The following is a 17107-nucleotide window of genomic DNA, read 5'->3' on the forward strand; positions in this document are numbered from 1 at the left end:
ATGTCAACAATATCTTGGCATTACAAAATATTTTTAGAAAATTATAAAAGGTTTCGGTATAGGTATTATATAGTACTAGATTAAAATAATATACTGAGAAGATTTTTTCGCTTTATATGTCAGTTATATATAATATATTATATTATTATACCTATAGTCTATCTCACATATTCAACTCTGCCGACTTCAGATTCTTATTAGGTGGGTTATAAGCTTATTCTTAATTTCAGAAATTCCTTTTATTTGATTGATCTTTGACATTATTAGCTGAAGTTTGTACTAACTTAAGTTAAGTTAGAAAATTCTCAAGTATTAAATCATTTCTTCATATTTAACTGATCTCTGTAATTTCTTATATTCTTATAAATAGTCTATATAGTATAGATTAGAGACTATGAAGTTCCTAAAAACTTAGGAGAAGTTATAGGGCTCTTGCAGCTTAAACAAAAGCAACGTTAACCCAAGTTATAAACTCAAAATATCAGATTTATGTATAAATTTCCCAACTTCAGATCGACTTTGTTTAGATTTTAAGCATATATAAATTATTTGTTTCCTGTTTTATTGCTGTCAGTCATTAGAAAGTTTTATGAACTCTTGCAGCAAATGCTAACTATACTCAAGTTCTACTCAGCTTAAACTTTAAATAAATACTAAACATGTCAGACTCTAACTGCTCAAGCTAAGATCAACAGCATTTAAATCTGAAGCAAATATCAAATACTCCAACTCTTTAAAACAAATCTTTGGGATGGGCATTCCTATTCGAGTTCTGCACGCAGACTCTTTACTGTAGCTGAGATTATCTGCTGAAGATATGCGCTTTGCAAGGACTTTTCAACTACTGTTCCTTCTCCCTGCATCCTTTTATATTCCTGCTCCACTCTCTTACAATTGCTCTCTGGCTGTGTGTGTGTGTGTGTGTGCTTAGCACTTCCCCTTTGACCTGTGGAATGAATGGAAAACGCAGAATTGTTTCCTACATGCATCTCGCTCGCGCTACCTGCAATTCTCTTTCTCTCTCTCTCTCTCTGTCTCTCGCTGTCTCTCAATCCTCATTCTTTCGCTAAAGCTTTGGTCAAGCAGTGGCATCTATTGTCAATGCACTTCAGTACATTAACCAAGCTGTCAGAGACAAACGCAGCTCTTGGCTGGCTGCTCCACCTGCTGCTGGCACGCCCACAGCTGAGGCTGCTGTCCGCTCGTCTTTATCTTCCTCTATCGCTCTCTCTCTCTCTCTCTTCCACTTGTCGCTCTTCAGCTATCTATTACGATATGTTTGCTATACACTTTCGCCGTTTTGACTCTTGTGGCACACATTTCAATGCTTCAGCCACGAAAAAAGGACTCTCACATATTTGCTTCTGTTTCTGCTTCTTCTTTACTGTGTATTTGTGTGTGTGTGTGTCCTTGCGCTTGTTTTCCGTTGGCCCGCATGTCCTGCCTCTTTGTTGACATATTATGATCCTTGATTATTTTGTGCTGACAAATAAATGCTTTTATTTTGGTTTTCCATGCTTTGACTCCACATTCGACTTCATCTTCATCTTCATCTACTACTGCTCCGGGCTGTCAACTCCTGCCAACAGTTTTTCCCGCTATGTTTTTGTTTTTGCGGTCGCTACCCCACCCCACCCCCTTGGGTGGCATTCGGCTATGGCCTCTGGCCACTGTTGCCAGGTGCGCGGCCTTTCTTCTCCTCTTTTCTTTTTTTTTCCTTATTTTACTTTATTTGGCTAATTGGGCCGAAACAGCAGGAATTAGCTTGAATCATGCTTGACTTTTCACATGTGTGTAGATATATTCATATACACATATGTATGTATATGTCTTTATTTATGTATATATCTGTATAAATACGTATATGAGCTTTATCGACGCATCTTTTATATTTGTAGGCGTTACCCTGTCACGCAACTGCTGCCCCACGATAATAAGAGTGAGAGAGAGAGAGAGAGAGAGGAGGGGAGGCATTGATTCCAGCAGTCACACACATATGGTAACATCATGAATAATATATACAATGGGATGAATTCGTAATACATGTTCGATAATTTTGGATAGAAGTAATTTAAGATCAAAATTCCAGCTCAACTTAACGAATTAAAGACATTCTATCGAGTATATAGCCGATTCAATTCAGTTGTAATACTACAGCTGCTTAACAGCTGTTAATTACGAGCTGTTAAGATGTTATTCGCATTACTCTGTAATATTTGAGACAAAGTAAAAGCTGAGTTTATGCAAATTTCCATCTTCATAAAACATTTACCTATATGAGTTTTAAGATTTATGGCTTATGAAAGCATTACATATGCTTAACAGGTGTTAAGCTAACAGCTGCTTTAATTGTGTAAACAGTTCTTAGATCTGCCTTGATAAGAGAAAACTTTTATGAAAACTTCTGTATTCATACATTATTTACCACATGGCAGAAATGTCAGCTCTTTTAGTTTGCAGTTGATTTTTGTCCGAAGATAACATTAAATTATTCCATTGTGTTGGCAACCTGTAAAGCGTTGCCGCCGGCTCTGCTGATTGCCTATGTGATTTCGTCAACAAGAAACAATAACAACAAACAAACAAGCAACAACAACAACAACTTAAACTGAAAGAGAAAACCCCGCACAAACGCCCACAAAAAAAAAGAAAAAAAAAAGCTAGTTAAGCCAAGAACTGTGGGCGTTTGAACATATTCTCTGTATAATATTTTCGATTGTTATTGTTTTTGCTTTATTTTGGTTTTTCGTTTTTTGGGGCTACTCAAAAATGGGAGCCCATAAGTAGAGGAGGCCAAGTTCCGACGCAGAGACGATGAGTTGCTGAATTTCATTTGGGAATTCGATGGGCGGAAGTGCGATAAGCGCCAGCTTGAAGTGCACTTGCACTTGGCCATGGCCACGCCCCTGCCTTATGCACGCCCAATTTGCCCCATCCCCCTCCCATAGCCGGATGTGAAATGTTTGCGTCATCCGGCTTGCATTATTAATTATTAATTAGGCAACGCTTCGATTAGGCTTCTTTAAAGATATACGAGCATATACGTTCCCTTATTCCCCTTCTTCCTCTGCTTCGTCTTCTGCATTTTTTGGGTTAAACAAATTACGGAGCAACATGAGCGAAAAGAGTTTTTGCGGTTTAAGGCAACGCTTCTTCTGCAGTGTCCCTAGATGCTGGGAACGGCAGCTGCTCCCACCTCTGTTCATAAACCTGCGGCAGACATGCGAGGACACCTTCAACACCATCATCAGGGCTTTTGGCACTGACCGCAACGCATATTAAAAGGAAGTTAGGCCAACCGCAAAGTCCAAAACATACAAACGGGCAGAGGGACACTGTCTCACAGAGATACACATGAAGAAAAAAATGAAGAGGTAGACCGTTTCTTAAAGAAATTGAAACTTTTGAGGAAATCTATAAATTTATCGAAACTGCAAACAGATTTGAGATGTTCGTCTAAAATGTTGATTTTTCAGCTAATTTTGTTTATGAATTGTTTTGATTTTATTTATTTATATTACTTAAATTTTTTATATATTTGAATTTATATTTTATAATATTTATAATTGTCATTTATAGATTTAATTATTTATATAATTAATTTATATTTATGCTAGCCCAATTTCCATGTTTTTTAAATGCCTTACAATACTTATATTGAAATACACATATTTATATATATTATTTTATATATTTTTAATTTTTAATTTTAATATACTTTTGTGTGTACTATTTTTATTTTACTTCATTTTATTTTTATTTTTTCATGTTTAAATTTATGCATACATTTATTTTGATATTTTAATTTTTTTCTTTTTTTTTATATATATAAGTAATTGTTATTTAGTTATATTAATGCATGTATATTTATTTCTATTTATTTTCATAAAATTTATAAAAAATATCAAATAATTAAAATATATTCATAAAAATATATTTATTTATCATCTGATATTTTGTAGAATTATTTCCATATTTATCTATAATTTATAAAATATTTATTATCATATGCACTTCATTTGAAATTCATCTAGGGTTTTAAATGTCTTTTCACTTTGCCTCCCATTTGAGCCTATGTATGTATATTTGCATATTCAGAAATTAACAAAAATTTCGATTCCCATTGAAAACTCAGTCATAAATTTCTGCAAGTGCATCTCAATGAGATCTCCTGCTGCAATTCGTTTGGCAGCCGCAAAAGTCAAACGAAATGACTTGTGCTTTGGCCTAATGAGCTGCATATTGGGCTTAGGGTCAGGGTATTGGGTTTTGGGTAGGGTATTAAATAGTGCAGTAGAAAGGGCAGGGACAGTAGCTGCAACAGCTGCAGAAGAGGCTGCCACGGCTACTCTGCCTACTCTGTGATATGTCAAACTAAGAGACTTACCAATGCAAAGCAGTTGAAGTTGTTTAATCCAATGTGAATTCTGTTGTTGTTGTTGCTGTTGTTGTTGATACTGCTTCCGTTGTTGCCGGCAACAGCAATTGTTGCTGTTCTTGTTGCTGCTGCTGCTGCTGCATTTGCTTCGTCTGCGTTTTCTTGTCTGTTGTTGCTGTTGTTGCATTTGAGTTGCTTTTGCTACTGCTGCTGCTTCTTCTTCATGTGCGCTCAATGCCATTTTGCTGCTTCCTCTTGATCTTAGCTGTAGTTATTACAGTTGTTGCTGCTAATGTTGTTATTGTTGTTGCTGTTGGGCAATTGCTGCTCGCTCTATTCGTAACGCTACAGAAGCTGAATGCTATAACAAGCAGCAGTTGCAGTTGCAGTTGCAGTTGCCGCTGCTGCTGCAGCGCCGCATTTGTTGTTAGTTGCTCCAGCTACAGATGTTGTTGTTGTTGTTGTTATGGTTATAATGGCAATTCGATCAATGAAATACCCTATACAATTTATTGCTGGGCAACAACAACAGCTTAGGCTAAGCCGCGATCGAGTGCGGCCATGTTTGCGGGCAACGGGACCTACCGTTACGTGACGGTGACAGAGGGCGTAAGAAGAGCGCGGAGCGAGGAGAGAGCAGAGAGATGCTGGGTACTTGATACCGAGGAGTGCGGAGTGCGAGGAGAGAGACGGCAATACACGCGACACGCAACCAACGAAAGCCGCGCGACAAAACACAACAGCGAAATTGTTGACGAGGACAAACGAATCAAGCCGAGAGGAGGCGTCGCGGCGCTAAGGAGGAGCAGAAACGTGTGCCCTACAAATATTTGGTCACTTCTTGCACTTGGTGTTTGGGTACATTCGCTTAATATATCCCAGCTTCAGCTTTAAGATTAACAATTGAATTCACTTTTGGCGCAGACTCGATAATTTTGGCGCTGTTACCGCGGCGGCTGCTGCTGCCGAATGGACCACCATGTGTACATGTATGTGTGTGCGTATGTTTTGGGCGAGCGAGCGATTGAGTGTGTGTGTGTGAGTTGCCAGTGCCCGACTGCGTCAGAGTATGTGTGTGTGCGTGCGACGCACTTGATGACGACGGGCCGCGTTTACTGTATTCGAGGCGTCCACACAGAATGAGAGCTAAAACCGAACTAAAACTTCTAACTGACGAAGCCAGCAGCACCAGCACCAGCAGAAACACCAGCAGCAGCAGCAGCCGCCATCGTCATCGCTATCATCAGGCAAAGCTGCAGCCGACGAAGGCAAACACACACGAGCGACGACGCCGCCTTCGTCTTCGTTCATTTGTACAGCCCGAGAGAGGGAGAGAGAGAGCGTAAAAGCAGGAGAGCGCACATGTGATAACAAAAACAATTGGTCTCATTGTGTGTTGTTTGGTTCCACGCTCTGGCATTGCAGGTGACTGGCTTGTTGTTTGTATGCTTGCAGCCGGTTTACGCTCGCTCTCTCTCTTATTAGTCTATACTTATACACTTCAGGCTGTGTTCTTATACGAACGCGAGCCAGAGGAGTGTCAGACATTCGAGCTTCGAATTGTGTCGAATTATACGTGGCTCGTATGCGTATGCTGGCAGTCTTATACAGTGATGCTTAGCTTATATTGAGTGTGCCTATGTACGTATGCTGTCTGTCTCATACAATGCTGCTTACCTTATACGGACTGTGTCTCTCTGCGTATGCTGTAACTCGTATACACCACTGTCGCTTTGCCTTTGCTCTGTTCCCGAGCGCATACAATATAAGTGGTGGTTGGAGTATACGATAAAGTAAGCCGGCTGCTTACACAGATTATGAGACTGCTGGCGTATGCTGTTGTATGCATAAAAAATATAAGTTTCGTTTATAAGTATATGCAGTTGGGGTGGTTTGGGTTTACGCTTGCTTAAGTAGCTACTATACTCGTGTGAGTCTGTTGTGTGTACACTGTACAGGCACAGCCAGCTTCGAACATCTGCTAATATCAGTCGTCTTATACGCATATGAGGCTGTTGAATGTAAACTTATAATAATTCGATGTTTTTTGTGTGCATAGCAAAACTGTTATACAAGGCATGCGCGCGTTGTAGAAGACTTTACAGTTGTAGCAGTTGCAACATGTTCGATATGATTTGCTTAGGCATTGGCACCAACTGCAAGGAAAATAATAATTTAAATATAAAAATAAAAAAAAATTAAAATTAAATTAAATGTAATATATAAATAAAAAATAAAAATATTAAAATATTTATAAGATCAATAAAATTAACTAGAGCATATTTTAAATAATATAAGACTTGCCTATGCCTATCTCCCATGTCTACTAGACTATTTTCTGTTCCACATACCAATGATAATTGCTGTTTTCTTGTTTATGTGCATATCATTGTCATATTCCACGCTCTCTGGCTGTCTCCCTCTATCCCTTACCCTTCTTATGCTCGCTCCCATGAAATTCCCTTGGCAAGTGTAAGTAATTTTCATTTCATTTGCAAGAGAATTACTTCGCGCGAATATGACTGTGTGTGTGTGTGAGTAAGGAAATATGTAGATAGATGGAGAGAGAGAGACAGTGGGAGAGGGAGGGAGAGGGGTAGCAAACACTTGTTACTCTTCGCTCGCTACACGCAACAAACCCCGCGGGAAAGCTTCGCGTGCAATTTGCCCGGAATAGACATGAATTTGGATGTGAAATAGCAGCTAACTGTTGCTCCGCTGGAGCCAGGGGGTGGGGGCGAAAGGGTGAGAGGTCGAGGAAGCTGGTAGCTTAAACAATGTGGGCGTGGCAGGCAGAAAGGGCAGCCAAACGCACAATAAAAGCCAGATTAAATCCTTAGAAACGTTGAATTTGGGCCAAGTACGCAATTCAATCAACAACGGAGGGAGGGGTTGAGAGAGAAAGCGACTATCAGAGGCAGTGGGCGTGCCGCCTAATAAGCTTCAATTTAAAATTGAGTGCTAATCTCTTTATGCGAAAACATAGCGAAGCGAAAAACAACAAGGAAAACAAAAACAGAAAGCAGAAAATAGAACAAACGAAAGAAAATAGAAATGACAGCAGCATCAACAACAACAACAACAATAAAAAAATGACAAACAGCCAGCGCCTGCTCCTTGTGCCTTGTGTCCTTGAACCAAGCACAAACCAGATGCTCTGATAGCTGGAAATAAACCAGAAGCAGATGAAGAAGAAGAGGAAAAAGAAGGGGAAGAAGATAAGGAACAAGTCAAAGCAGAAGCCGAAGCAAAGCACGCATATTCCATTTCAAATTGTATATTTTGCACATCATTTATTCCCCCTCGCCCCACGCCATGCCAGCCACGCCCCGTGCCGGCAGCCGCCCCTAAGCAGCCCACACAGCCAGCGCTCTTTAACAAGCCGTTCATCTCTTTGCGCCAGCTGCAGTGGAATTATTTGTGATTCCCAAACCCGGAAGTGGCAGGAAATGCAGTCTCTATTGCTCCAGCGGGACTCGGCCGCAATCAGCAGGGCAGCCAGCGCTGGAGACGTCACTCGGCACACGACAGATCGGCAGACAGTGGGACAGACGGACAGACAGATTATATACGTATACGAGTGAATGATACTATATAGCTTATACATATAAAGATAGAGGGAGTAGGAAAGCAACAGAGAGAGAGAGAGAGAGAGAGAGAGAGAGAGAGAGAGAGAGAGAGAGTGAAACAGAGAGAGAGAGAGAGATAGAGAGACATATATGTACATACCTATGCATATGTGAGTATATACTCACCCTTAATAGGTTACATGTAACATGAGCTAGCTACAATTCCCTTCACTGTGTTTACAGGGTATATTATCAAATGCATAAGCTCTAGCGTATTTTCTGTATATTAAAATATTAAATATGGAAACCATATGCACTCTATATATGCATATATATACCCTTGCAATGCCCAACATACTACTAGTGTAATACAGGGTATAACAGAATATCGAATTCCAATATGTTTTCATATTCTATTCTATATTCTATCAGGAATTCAAAGGACTGAATATAATTCATATAGAAAATTGTGCATAATGGTATATACCCCATTTAAGCTACATATACAGAGTATAACAGAATAAACAATTTGTCCTTTTTGCATTAAGAAGGTGCTAACTAAGCAATGAATGTGTGTGTATTTGTGTATATGTGTAGCATATATGTATTTGTATATAGAGGAAGAAAATGGGTATCTTTATGCGTATAGGGTATACCGACGCCTGTGCAAATACAACAATCCACCCAATTACAGGGTATTATGTTTATATCAACTAACTCTGACTACAGTTCACCAGTATTACATATATCATCTATGTATCACTCATCAATCCACCTTCTTCCACTGCCCAATTACAGGGTATCTAGCAGTCTCTCTCACACCAGCTGGCACAAATTTCAGCTCTGTTTAGCTGCTAAGCCGCTGGCTTTGATCCATGCCTGGCTGCCAGAATTCGGCACATCAATCGCAACTTTTTTTCGTATTTTTCGTATTTTTTTTTTTTTTTTCGTCAGCAGAGATTCGTTATCTTTAGCGCACACCTCTAAACCAGAATGCCCCACACCCTGCCCACCGCCCTCCCCTTGCTATACGCTGATGTGTGCCTTGTTAACCATTGAGTCATTGAGAGGGGGAGAATTTACTTCTTTTTTTTTCGTGTCACTCGATTTTCTTTTTTTCTTCTTTCGTTTTTGTTTTTGTTTGGGGGGTTGCAAGGGCTTCTTTTACTTCTGCTTTATCTTCAGCTCCAGTTGTTGTTGTTGTTGTTGCTGTTGTTATTTAGTAGGCCGCCATTGTATGCATTATTTGTTTATTGTTGTTGATTCAGACCATGCCCACACACACACGCCCCCAGCGCTCTTGGCCATGTGTTTTTCTGTTTGTCTTTCGTGCATTACCAGCTCAAAGGACAACTTCAACTTCACTTGCTGCCCCACCCCCCCGCCTCCACACTCCCATTGCTTCACTATTCATTTCGTATTGCAACAATTTTTAAGGCAAACTATGCTAAAAGCCTGCTTGGCTGTCGAGTTGCTGTCGACACTTTTATGAAATTAAATGCAAATATTTCCACAGACACAACAACAAATATTTGTGTGGTAAAATGAACCATCACACACACACACACACACACACACACACACACACACACACACGCACACAGTCTCACACTTGTTGTGCAAAACTTAAGATTCATTTGCAAACAATATTCCCCAAACTTTGGCCTAATGTTTGGTCCGAGCTTTAAGTCCAATTCTATGAATTGTTTTACTTGAAGTAACTTCTTCTTCTTCTTCTTCTTCTTATTTGTTCGCTTCTCCCCTCATGCAGTTCTTTATTTTTAAATTACAATTTCTAATTTGCTCACACTTTATACTATCACACACAATTTGCTCAGTGTTTTCTTTTCATTTAATAGATACCCTGTACCTAAGGGAACTCAACTAGCTGTAAACGAAATGAAATGTTTTTAGAAGTGAATGCCACATAGGCGTAGGTCATGTTCAAGAGATTGGTATGCCAAGTTTAATTTATATAATATATGCAGGTTACTTTTCTATAATATAACTCATCTCATCTCATCTGATCTGATCAAGCTGCAAAAGTTTTGCAGTTTCAAGGAAAAATCGATCGGTGTTTTTTTTTTTTTTTTTGATAAACTGAGGCCTTTGACTTGATATAGGAAAAAAATATATAATAAGATGATCCACAAATAATACCTATCCAATACATATAACAATATTATAAATTATTAAATCCAAATTTCAAATTTAAATTTTATTATAAATTTAATGTGTAATATAATAAAATAGTCTATAAATAATACCTATCATATAGAAATACAGTAAAGTCCGGTTACAACGACTCCGCTTATATATTCCGGTCCACTCACAAACTTATATGAGCAAACTGTACGGTTTTAGCGTCTTCCGGGTATAACGACGATCCCGTTGATCTACTTTACTACTTTACGATTCTACTATATAACACAGTTAATCATAAATAAATCAGCTTAGTCTCTTCTACATTCCCTCTACCCTCACTCACAACATAATTTGTGATTTCACTAGTAATATTAATAATAATAATAATAATAATAATGATAAATTGCTAAGATATTAAGTATTTTTATATGAGTATCTATAGAAGCACACCCACTTTTAGTTACAAGGTAGCTCTTTCTCTCTCTCACCCTCTCTCTCTCTCTCTCTCTCTCTCTCTCTCTCTTCTATTCTCTATTCGTTTACCTCCTTTTGCTGCTCAGCAATTTGGCATACGAAATAAACGCATTGCTTTCGATACGCATTTGCTGGCACTTTCTAAATGCGTGGCCTATTTTCAAGGTGCCACAATAACACACACACACTCACACACACACACAATCATCACATAGACACAGTTACACGCGCAGACAAACAATTGAAAGTTATTTGTGAAAATTTTATTGTAATTACAAAAGTTTCGCCATGTTGTTTTGCTCGCAACCTTTTTTTTCTCTCTCTCTCTCTCTCTCTCTCTGTTTTCTTTGCTTCGATTTGGCAATACCTTGAATTTCACTCAAAATTCCAGACCAGCTCCGCCTCCTTTTTGTTGTCTAGCTAGCCTAGTGCTGTTGCTGTTGCTGTTTCTACTCCTGCTGCTCCTGCTACTGCTCCTGCTGCTGCTCCTGCTGCTGCTCCTGCTGCTGCTGATTCTTTCTGTTGATTCAGTTTGGTTTTCCACGTCTGCGTCTTTTCGAGCAAACTTTATCCACTTCATTATTTGCTCGTTTTCATTGCTTTGTTTCGCTATTTGTTTGTTTGTTTGTTCGTTCGTTCGTTCGTTTCGATTTTAATTGTATTCCCCGCCACTCTGCCCCATGCCCCATGCCCCGTGCCATTACATTTTATGGCCAAGAAGGTGCGAGTATATTAAAAATAACCCCAAGCCAAGCCAAACCAAACCAAAAATTAACCAAAAAACCAAAAACTTCCTTCGCAGGTCATTCAAGGGCAGATAGCAGGAGCAGCAGGAGGCGGCAGGAGGCGGCACAAGGAGATCTGCTTACCGTCCAATTAACAGCAACAGCTGCCTGTCAGGCCCAAAGCATGAATAAACTGCGCTATAATAACAAATATATATAAAAACTAGTTCCAAATATCTTAACTAGTTCATTTTCGACTTTGATCTGATTTGATTTGATTTAAATTTATTGAAATATTAAATATATATTATTATTTTTAATAATTTTTGCATATCTAATACAGTTCAGTCTCGATAATTTATAAATCGAAAATCGCGATAAATCGATAAAAATTCTATTCCCTTAAAAAATCGTTATCGATAATTCTAAAAATTTGAATTTCTGGGTAAATCGAAAAAAAAGTCGAATCTCCTTATCATTTCGAATTATTGAGACTCGACTGAATTTTGCTTTTCATACCCCCCTCCCCCTTTTCTACATAGTAAAACAATAATTACCAAAACTATCGCAAACATTATATTAGATTATGATATGTAACAAATAAAAATATATCGAGACGGCAGGAAATATTTAACAGCTAGCTGCACAGCAGCAACCACACAGCCAACGGCAGCAACCAGGTCCGTGGCTCCAGATGTCGCCTCTGCAGGCCGCCTAGTTGTAGTAGAAGTTGCCGCAGTAGCGACTGCCCCGCTTGGGATTGCTGTAGAGGGACTCCCGGGGCACAGCATATTTGGGGCAATGTTCGATCTGGTACTGGGCGAGTCGTGCCAAATGCTGCAGGGGCTTGGAGTAGCGGCTGCGGAGCTGCAGCTGATGCTGCTGCTGTTGCATGAGTTGCTGCTGCTGCTGCTGCTGTTGCTGCTGCTGCATCTGCTGCTGCCGCTCCAGACTGAATTTGGGGCCCATGATGCGGGTGGGCCGATAGCAGAGCGGCACAACGTAGGGATTCTTAATCTTCAGCTCCGTCTTCTTGGGCGGCGTGGCCTCCTTGTCGAGCTCCTCCGACGCTCGCTTCCGCTCGTCGCTGCGCGCATCGCCCGACTTCTGGCTCCAATAGTCGCGCAACAGATTCGCATTCACCACCAGAATTTTGGGCGCATCCTTTAAATTTGGGCTCATGCTCGACTGCCTCAGCTTCTTTGGCCTCGAATCGCCGTGCGGCTTGTCAGCGTCCGCCTTGCCGGGCGCCAGCTCGCTGCTGTGGGCCATTCGCTTGACGGCTTCGGTGGCCGGACTGCAGGCCAATTGCCAGGCCAAACTCAGATTGGGAACGGCCGGAGTGGACGTGGTAGACGCTTCTGCCTCTCGCTTCCTTATCGGCATACAGGGCGTCGACTGGCTGCGACCTTTGAATCCGCTGAAGTATTTGCTGCACTCAACATAGTCGGACCAACTCGTCTCCTGTCTTCCGTGCTTCGGTATCGCCGTATTCTCTATATCCAATGCCAGTTCCTTGATTTGCATATTTTCAATTAGCTATACACTCGAAGAATCGAATCGACTTCAGTTCCTCTCTTGGCTAGTTGCGAAATGAGCTCAATTACTAGAAATACATTTTCGGGACATTTGTGCAGAATTTTTCAACTATTTTCGATTTGTCGTTCTATTTTTTTTTATTTTTTTATTTTTTTTTATTTTTGTATATTTTTTTTTTGTAGATGTATAGCCCAATATTTCGATTTAGAATGAGTGTTGAAAATGATTTGAAAAATCCAAAACATTTTCCCTAACAGCTTTTGCCTTTTGATTTGCTGTCAATTTTCGAAGGTTCAATTTTCAGTTATTTCAGTTAACGTTTTTGCTTGGCTTACTCAAAACTGGCTTAAAGCCCCTGCAAATATTTGCCCAAGCAGTTTGTAATGCCAAAATGTAATCTTTGCTTATGATTTATAAATATTTTTGGCGCTCTTGCTGTTGTTATATTTGTTGGGATTTTGTTTATGGCCCATGTGGGTCACACAGGTTGCCCAGCACACACACACACACGCACACACTCGCACACACGCACACATCAACTTTCAGATCGACTCATGGCATTAATGCAAATAAGTGGAAATACAAATATTTTCAACGTTTTGTGGTTTGGGCAAACCTTTCGCTCCAACTCTCAAACCCCCCATTTATTTTGTTTTTTTTTTTTTCGTTTGGCCAATGCCCAAATAAATTGCTGCAGGGGCGTGTGGCCGGGGCGGGTTGAGCCAGTTTGGCAGCAGCGGCAATGGCAACGGCAACGGCAACGGCAACAAGGTCGATGGATCATTTCCGCTGTCATGGCGCTTCCTGAATCCCTTTTGCCCCAGCGTCCGTTTGGGCCAACCGTTTCCTGTCGGCGACGTAGTTAAATATTGAAATTTATATTTAAAATATTTCAAATATACAGTTAAATGTGAGCATGTCCCCCCCTCCCCTCCCCCTCTACCTTTCCACCTTTCCCCAATGCTGCTGGCATTTTTCACTTTAGTTTATGTGCCGCATGTTTAATTTATGAGCTTCAACCTTAGCGCCGCCCTTCCCCTGCAACCCACCACCCTTCCCCACCTATTAGGCCAATGAATATGAAAATCAATTTGGCTAGCTAAACAGATAGAGTGAGAGATAGCGAGAGGGACAGAGTGGGAGAGGGAGGGAGTGAGAGCGAGACAAATGTAACCTATGCCCATGAAGGTCATATCCCTGTTTAGCTCTTTAAGCTCTCAGCTCTCAGCTCTCATCTCTCCTCTCCCTCTCTCTCATCTCTCCTCTCTTCTTCTTCAGCCACTATCGACCTTTCGCCTAGGTCATTCCCATTTTATGGCCCATTCTACATTAATTCTTCAAATTGACAATCATTTCGACGCTGACTGACCATTGCAGTACCGTTGTTTTCTTTGCGTTTCCCTTCTTATTTTTGCCCTAGACTTCCGGTTCGGTTTTTTTTCTCTCGCTGGCTGTCCTTGCCCCTCGGTTTCCAATTAGCAACAGGAATCACCTTTTTTTTTTGGTTTTTTGGGCTTTACCATTTCCATTTGCCTGCGCCCATTCGACTTGGAGCTGGAGCTGGACTTGGGGCCGTCGTGTCTTTGTGTTAATTGAAGATTTGTACTTGCTACAATTTTATGGGCGCACGATAAGACAAGGCGGGCAGGAGCAGGAGCAGGAGCAGGAGCAGGAGCAGGCGAAGCAACTGGGTAAGAGTGAGCGAAAGTCGGAAAGTTGTTCGATAAATGGCGTAATAAATGGTCCTCGTGCTCCTCGAACAGAATCCTGGGCACGCGCAGGTTAATTGCATTTCGCACTCATTTATTTGACGATTTCGCCGGATGCTGGAACCGGAGAATCTGAGCATCGAACGGGCGCTCTGCTCTGCTCTTTAACTTTCAACTTTATTTTGTATTTGTATTTAATTAGGCGTGCTGCGTTTTTATTCTGTTAGATTTATTTGGACAGCACTGGCTGGAGCTCTCTCTCCATCTCCCTCTCACTCTCTCTCTCTCTGTGTGTGAGTGTGTTTGCATTGCATTTCCTTTGTGCGCTACGTAAAATGTGAATGTTGGAACAGCCACTGTGAACGCAGAAATCCACGAATCCACTTAACGGCGCATAAATTTTGCTGCGAACATAAAATACAAGTGTACAAACAAAAGGACTTTTGGCGACGCCGAGAAACGGGCATTAAAACGCATAAAGGAAACCGCATTCCAAGTCCAAAGTCGGACAAAGTGCAGCTGAGCGGCCATGGGCAAACATCAAGCGAAGGAGCAGAGTGAATAAAATCGCTGCCAGAGCAGATGAAAAATGAAGCAGCAGCAGCAGCAGCCGGAGCAGGAGTCGGAGCAGGAGTAGCGGCAGGCTGAAAAATCCTCTCCAGCAGTGAGCAGACCTTTTGCCTATTTACAAATGTCGCACCGAAACATAAAGAGTTGGCAAACCCTGCCTCACCCTGCCTGCCCGCCTCCCCGCCTCCTGCTCTGCCCACAGCCGAAGATGCTGGGAGTGAAATGCACGTAAAATAATAAACAAGGCTTTGCAAACAATAAATGTTGCTTCTACTCCTTGCTGCTACTTCGCCTCCTTCGAGTCCTCTCCAACCTCCTCCAGTCTCCTGCTCCAGCTGTTCAGCTCTCCTCCTGTTCGCCACGAGCTGTTAGCGACGTCGACGAGATTGCTGTCGAGTCTTGTTGCAGGCCTCTGGTTGTTGCATGCTCGCTCTTATTGTTGTTAAATGCGAGATGCGAAATGCGAGACACGAAATGCGAAATGCTTGTAAGGCCAATGCAAATGTAATGGGCAGAAAGGACATTTCACGCTGCCGCAGTCGAGACTGCGCTGACCCCAGGCAGCCAGGCCAGGCTGCTGGCACAGCAGACAGCCGCCGGAGCCAGCCAGCATCATCGTCGTCCTTATTAATTGCAACAATAACTGGGCCGTTGCTGGTTGTAGGTGAGCTTGGCTTGCACTTGCTCCTGCTGCTGCTCTTGCTCCTGCTCTTCCTCCACCTCTGCTCTCCTTCTTCAGCTGGCTGCGAATTTATGGCACGAGCACAGGAAGCAGCACTTAGCTTCTGGCACTGAGCCCTTCACTTAGTCCACACTGTCCACTGCTCCATGCCATCCGCCATCCGCCAGCCGCCATTCGCCATTCGCCATTCCCTTCACCAGTTCATCAAAAGCAAACTACCGTGAAGGCTTGAGGCGGATGCTAGCATATGCACGATATATACTCTCTCTCTCTCTCTCTCTCTCTCTATACACATATATATATACTCTAGTATATATCGTAATGCATGCAGATCAATCGTCCGTCGGTTGGCTTTAATGCCCGCCCGATAAGCAATTGCTTGAGGCCAACAACTTCAACTTGGCTAGCTGCAGGCGAGCGCCAGCTATTTTTTATGGACCAAGACTTTCATGGTTTTCGGGCAACTCGAAAAACATTTAAAGGCAATAAAGAATGGCGCGCGTTATCAAGAGGCTGCTTCAGCTCTGAAACGGTCCGATTTTCAGGCAGGTATTCAAATTAGGAACGGGTGCCGCATCTACCACCGTCTGCCCTCTTTCTCCACTCCCCCCCTTCCCCCCTCTCCAGCAGCGCACGCAGCAAGGAAATGAGCCGTTGGCGCTGCTGCCGTAAAATCCCCGGCGACCATAAAAACCACTGTGACGCTGGCGAAAGTGAAGAAGAAGATGAAGAAGCAAAAAAAAAAGTAAGCAGAAACAGCAAAGGTGGAAAAGGTGCAAAAAAAAAGGGCAAAAGTGCTTGGCAGTGATTTTTTGCCATCGTTCGAGCCACGCAAATAAAACGAAAATGAACTCGAAACGTCGTAGAAAAAGTTTATTTTAATGAAATTCGCGTCGACATTTAACGTCGACGGGCAAAAACTCTTTCTCTCTCACCGCCCCCTTCCCACCCTCCCAAACAGCAGCCCAAGCCAATGGCAATGGCAATGGTATTCACGTGCTCTTCATAACCCAGGCACAAAACTCTCTCTCTCCCTATCTCCTCCTCTCCCCAGCTCTCTCGTGCACATAAAAAAAGAAAAGCGATTGGCCGTATGTATTTAATTGAACCCAGCCCTGCCCTGCCTTACCTTACCCTACGTTTCCTAACCTCATCTTAAATACAAAATCGAAGTTTGCTTTAAGCACAGCAGAAGCAGAGGCGACTATAAATTTAAACCACACTCACAGGAGCAATAACAACAACAACAAGGATACGCAAATAATAATGAAAAACAAGCTAAGGTGCTTAGGCTGAGTGGTGCACTCTGTTCCCCA

General features: G+C 41.7%; 2 protein-coding genes across 5 annotated transcripts in view; both read right to left on the bottom strand.

Moving 5' to 3' along the window:
* Positions 1-5540, bottom strand: part of LOC6579843 (nephrin) — an 87655-nt gene extending 82115 nt beyond the window's left edge. For 3 of the 4 annotated variants that reach the window (XM_032729850.2, XM_002005680.4, XM_032729849.2), the window contains exon 1: positions 4388-5539. In XM_032729850.2, the coding sequence (XP_032585741.1) occupies positions 4388-4619 (232 nt within the window). In that variant the 5' untranslated portion in view covers positions 4620-5539. Of the gene's footprint in view, positions 1-4387 lie in introns of all 4 variants that reach the window. The other variant, XM_032729851.2, reaches the window with a different exon arrangement.
* A 6304-nt stretch (positions 5541-11844) lies between these two features.
* Positions 11845-13085, bottom strand: LOC26528651 (KIN17-like protein). The gene has a single exon (XM_015163921.2). It carries the CDS (start codon positions 12816-12818, stop codon positions 12006-12008), a length of 813 nt encoding a protein of 270 aa, XP_015019407.1. The 5' UTR covers positions 12819-13085; the 3' UTR covers positions 11845-12005.
* Positions 13086-17107: the final 4022 nt, after the last annotated feature.

Source organism: Drosophila mojavensis, unplaced genomic scaffold (assembly GCF_018153725.1).
Source record: "Drosophila mojavensis isolate 15081-1352.22 unplaced genomic scaffold, ASM1815372v1 contig_80, whole genome shotgun sequence".
NCBI classification, from domain to species: domain Eukaryota; kingdom Metazoa; phylum Arthropoda; class Insecta; order Diptera; family Drosophilidae; genus Drosophila; species Drosophila mojavensis.

Bases quoted from the DNA above. Each gene is read 5' to 3' on its own strand.
- LOC26528651 (XM_015163921.2), bottom strand. From the start codon at position 12,818: ATGCAAATCAAGGAACTGGCATTGGATATAGAGAATACGGCGATACCG.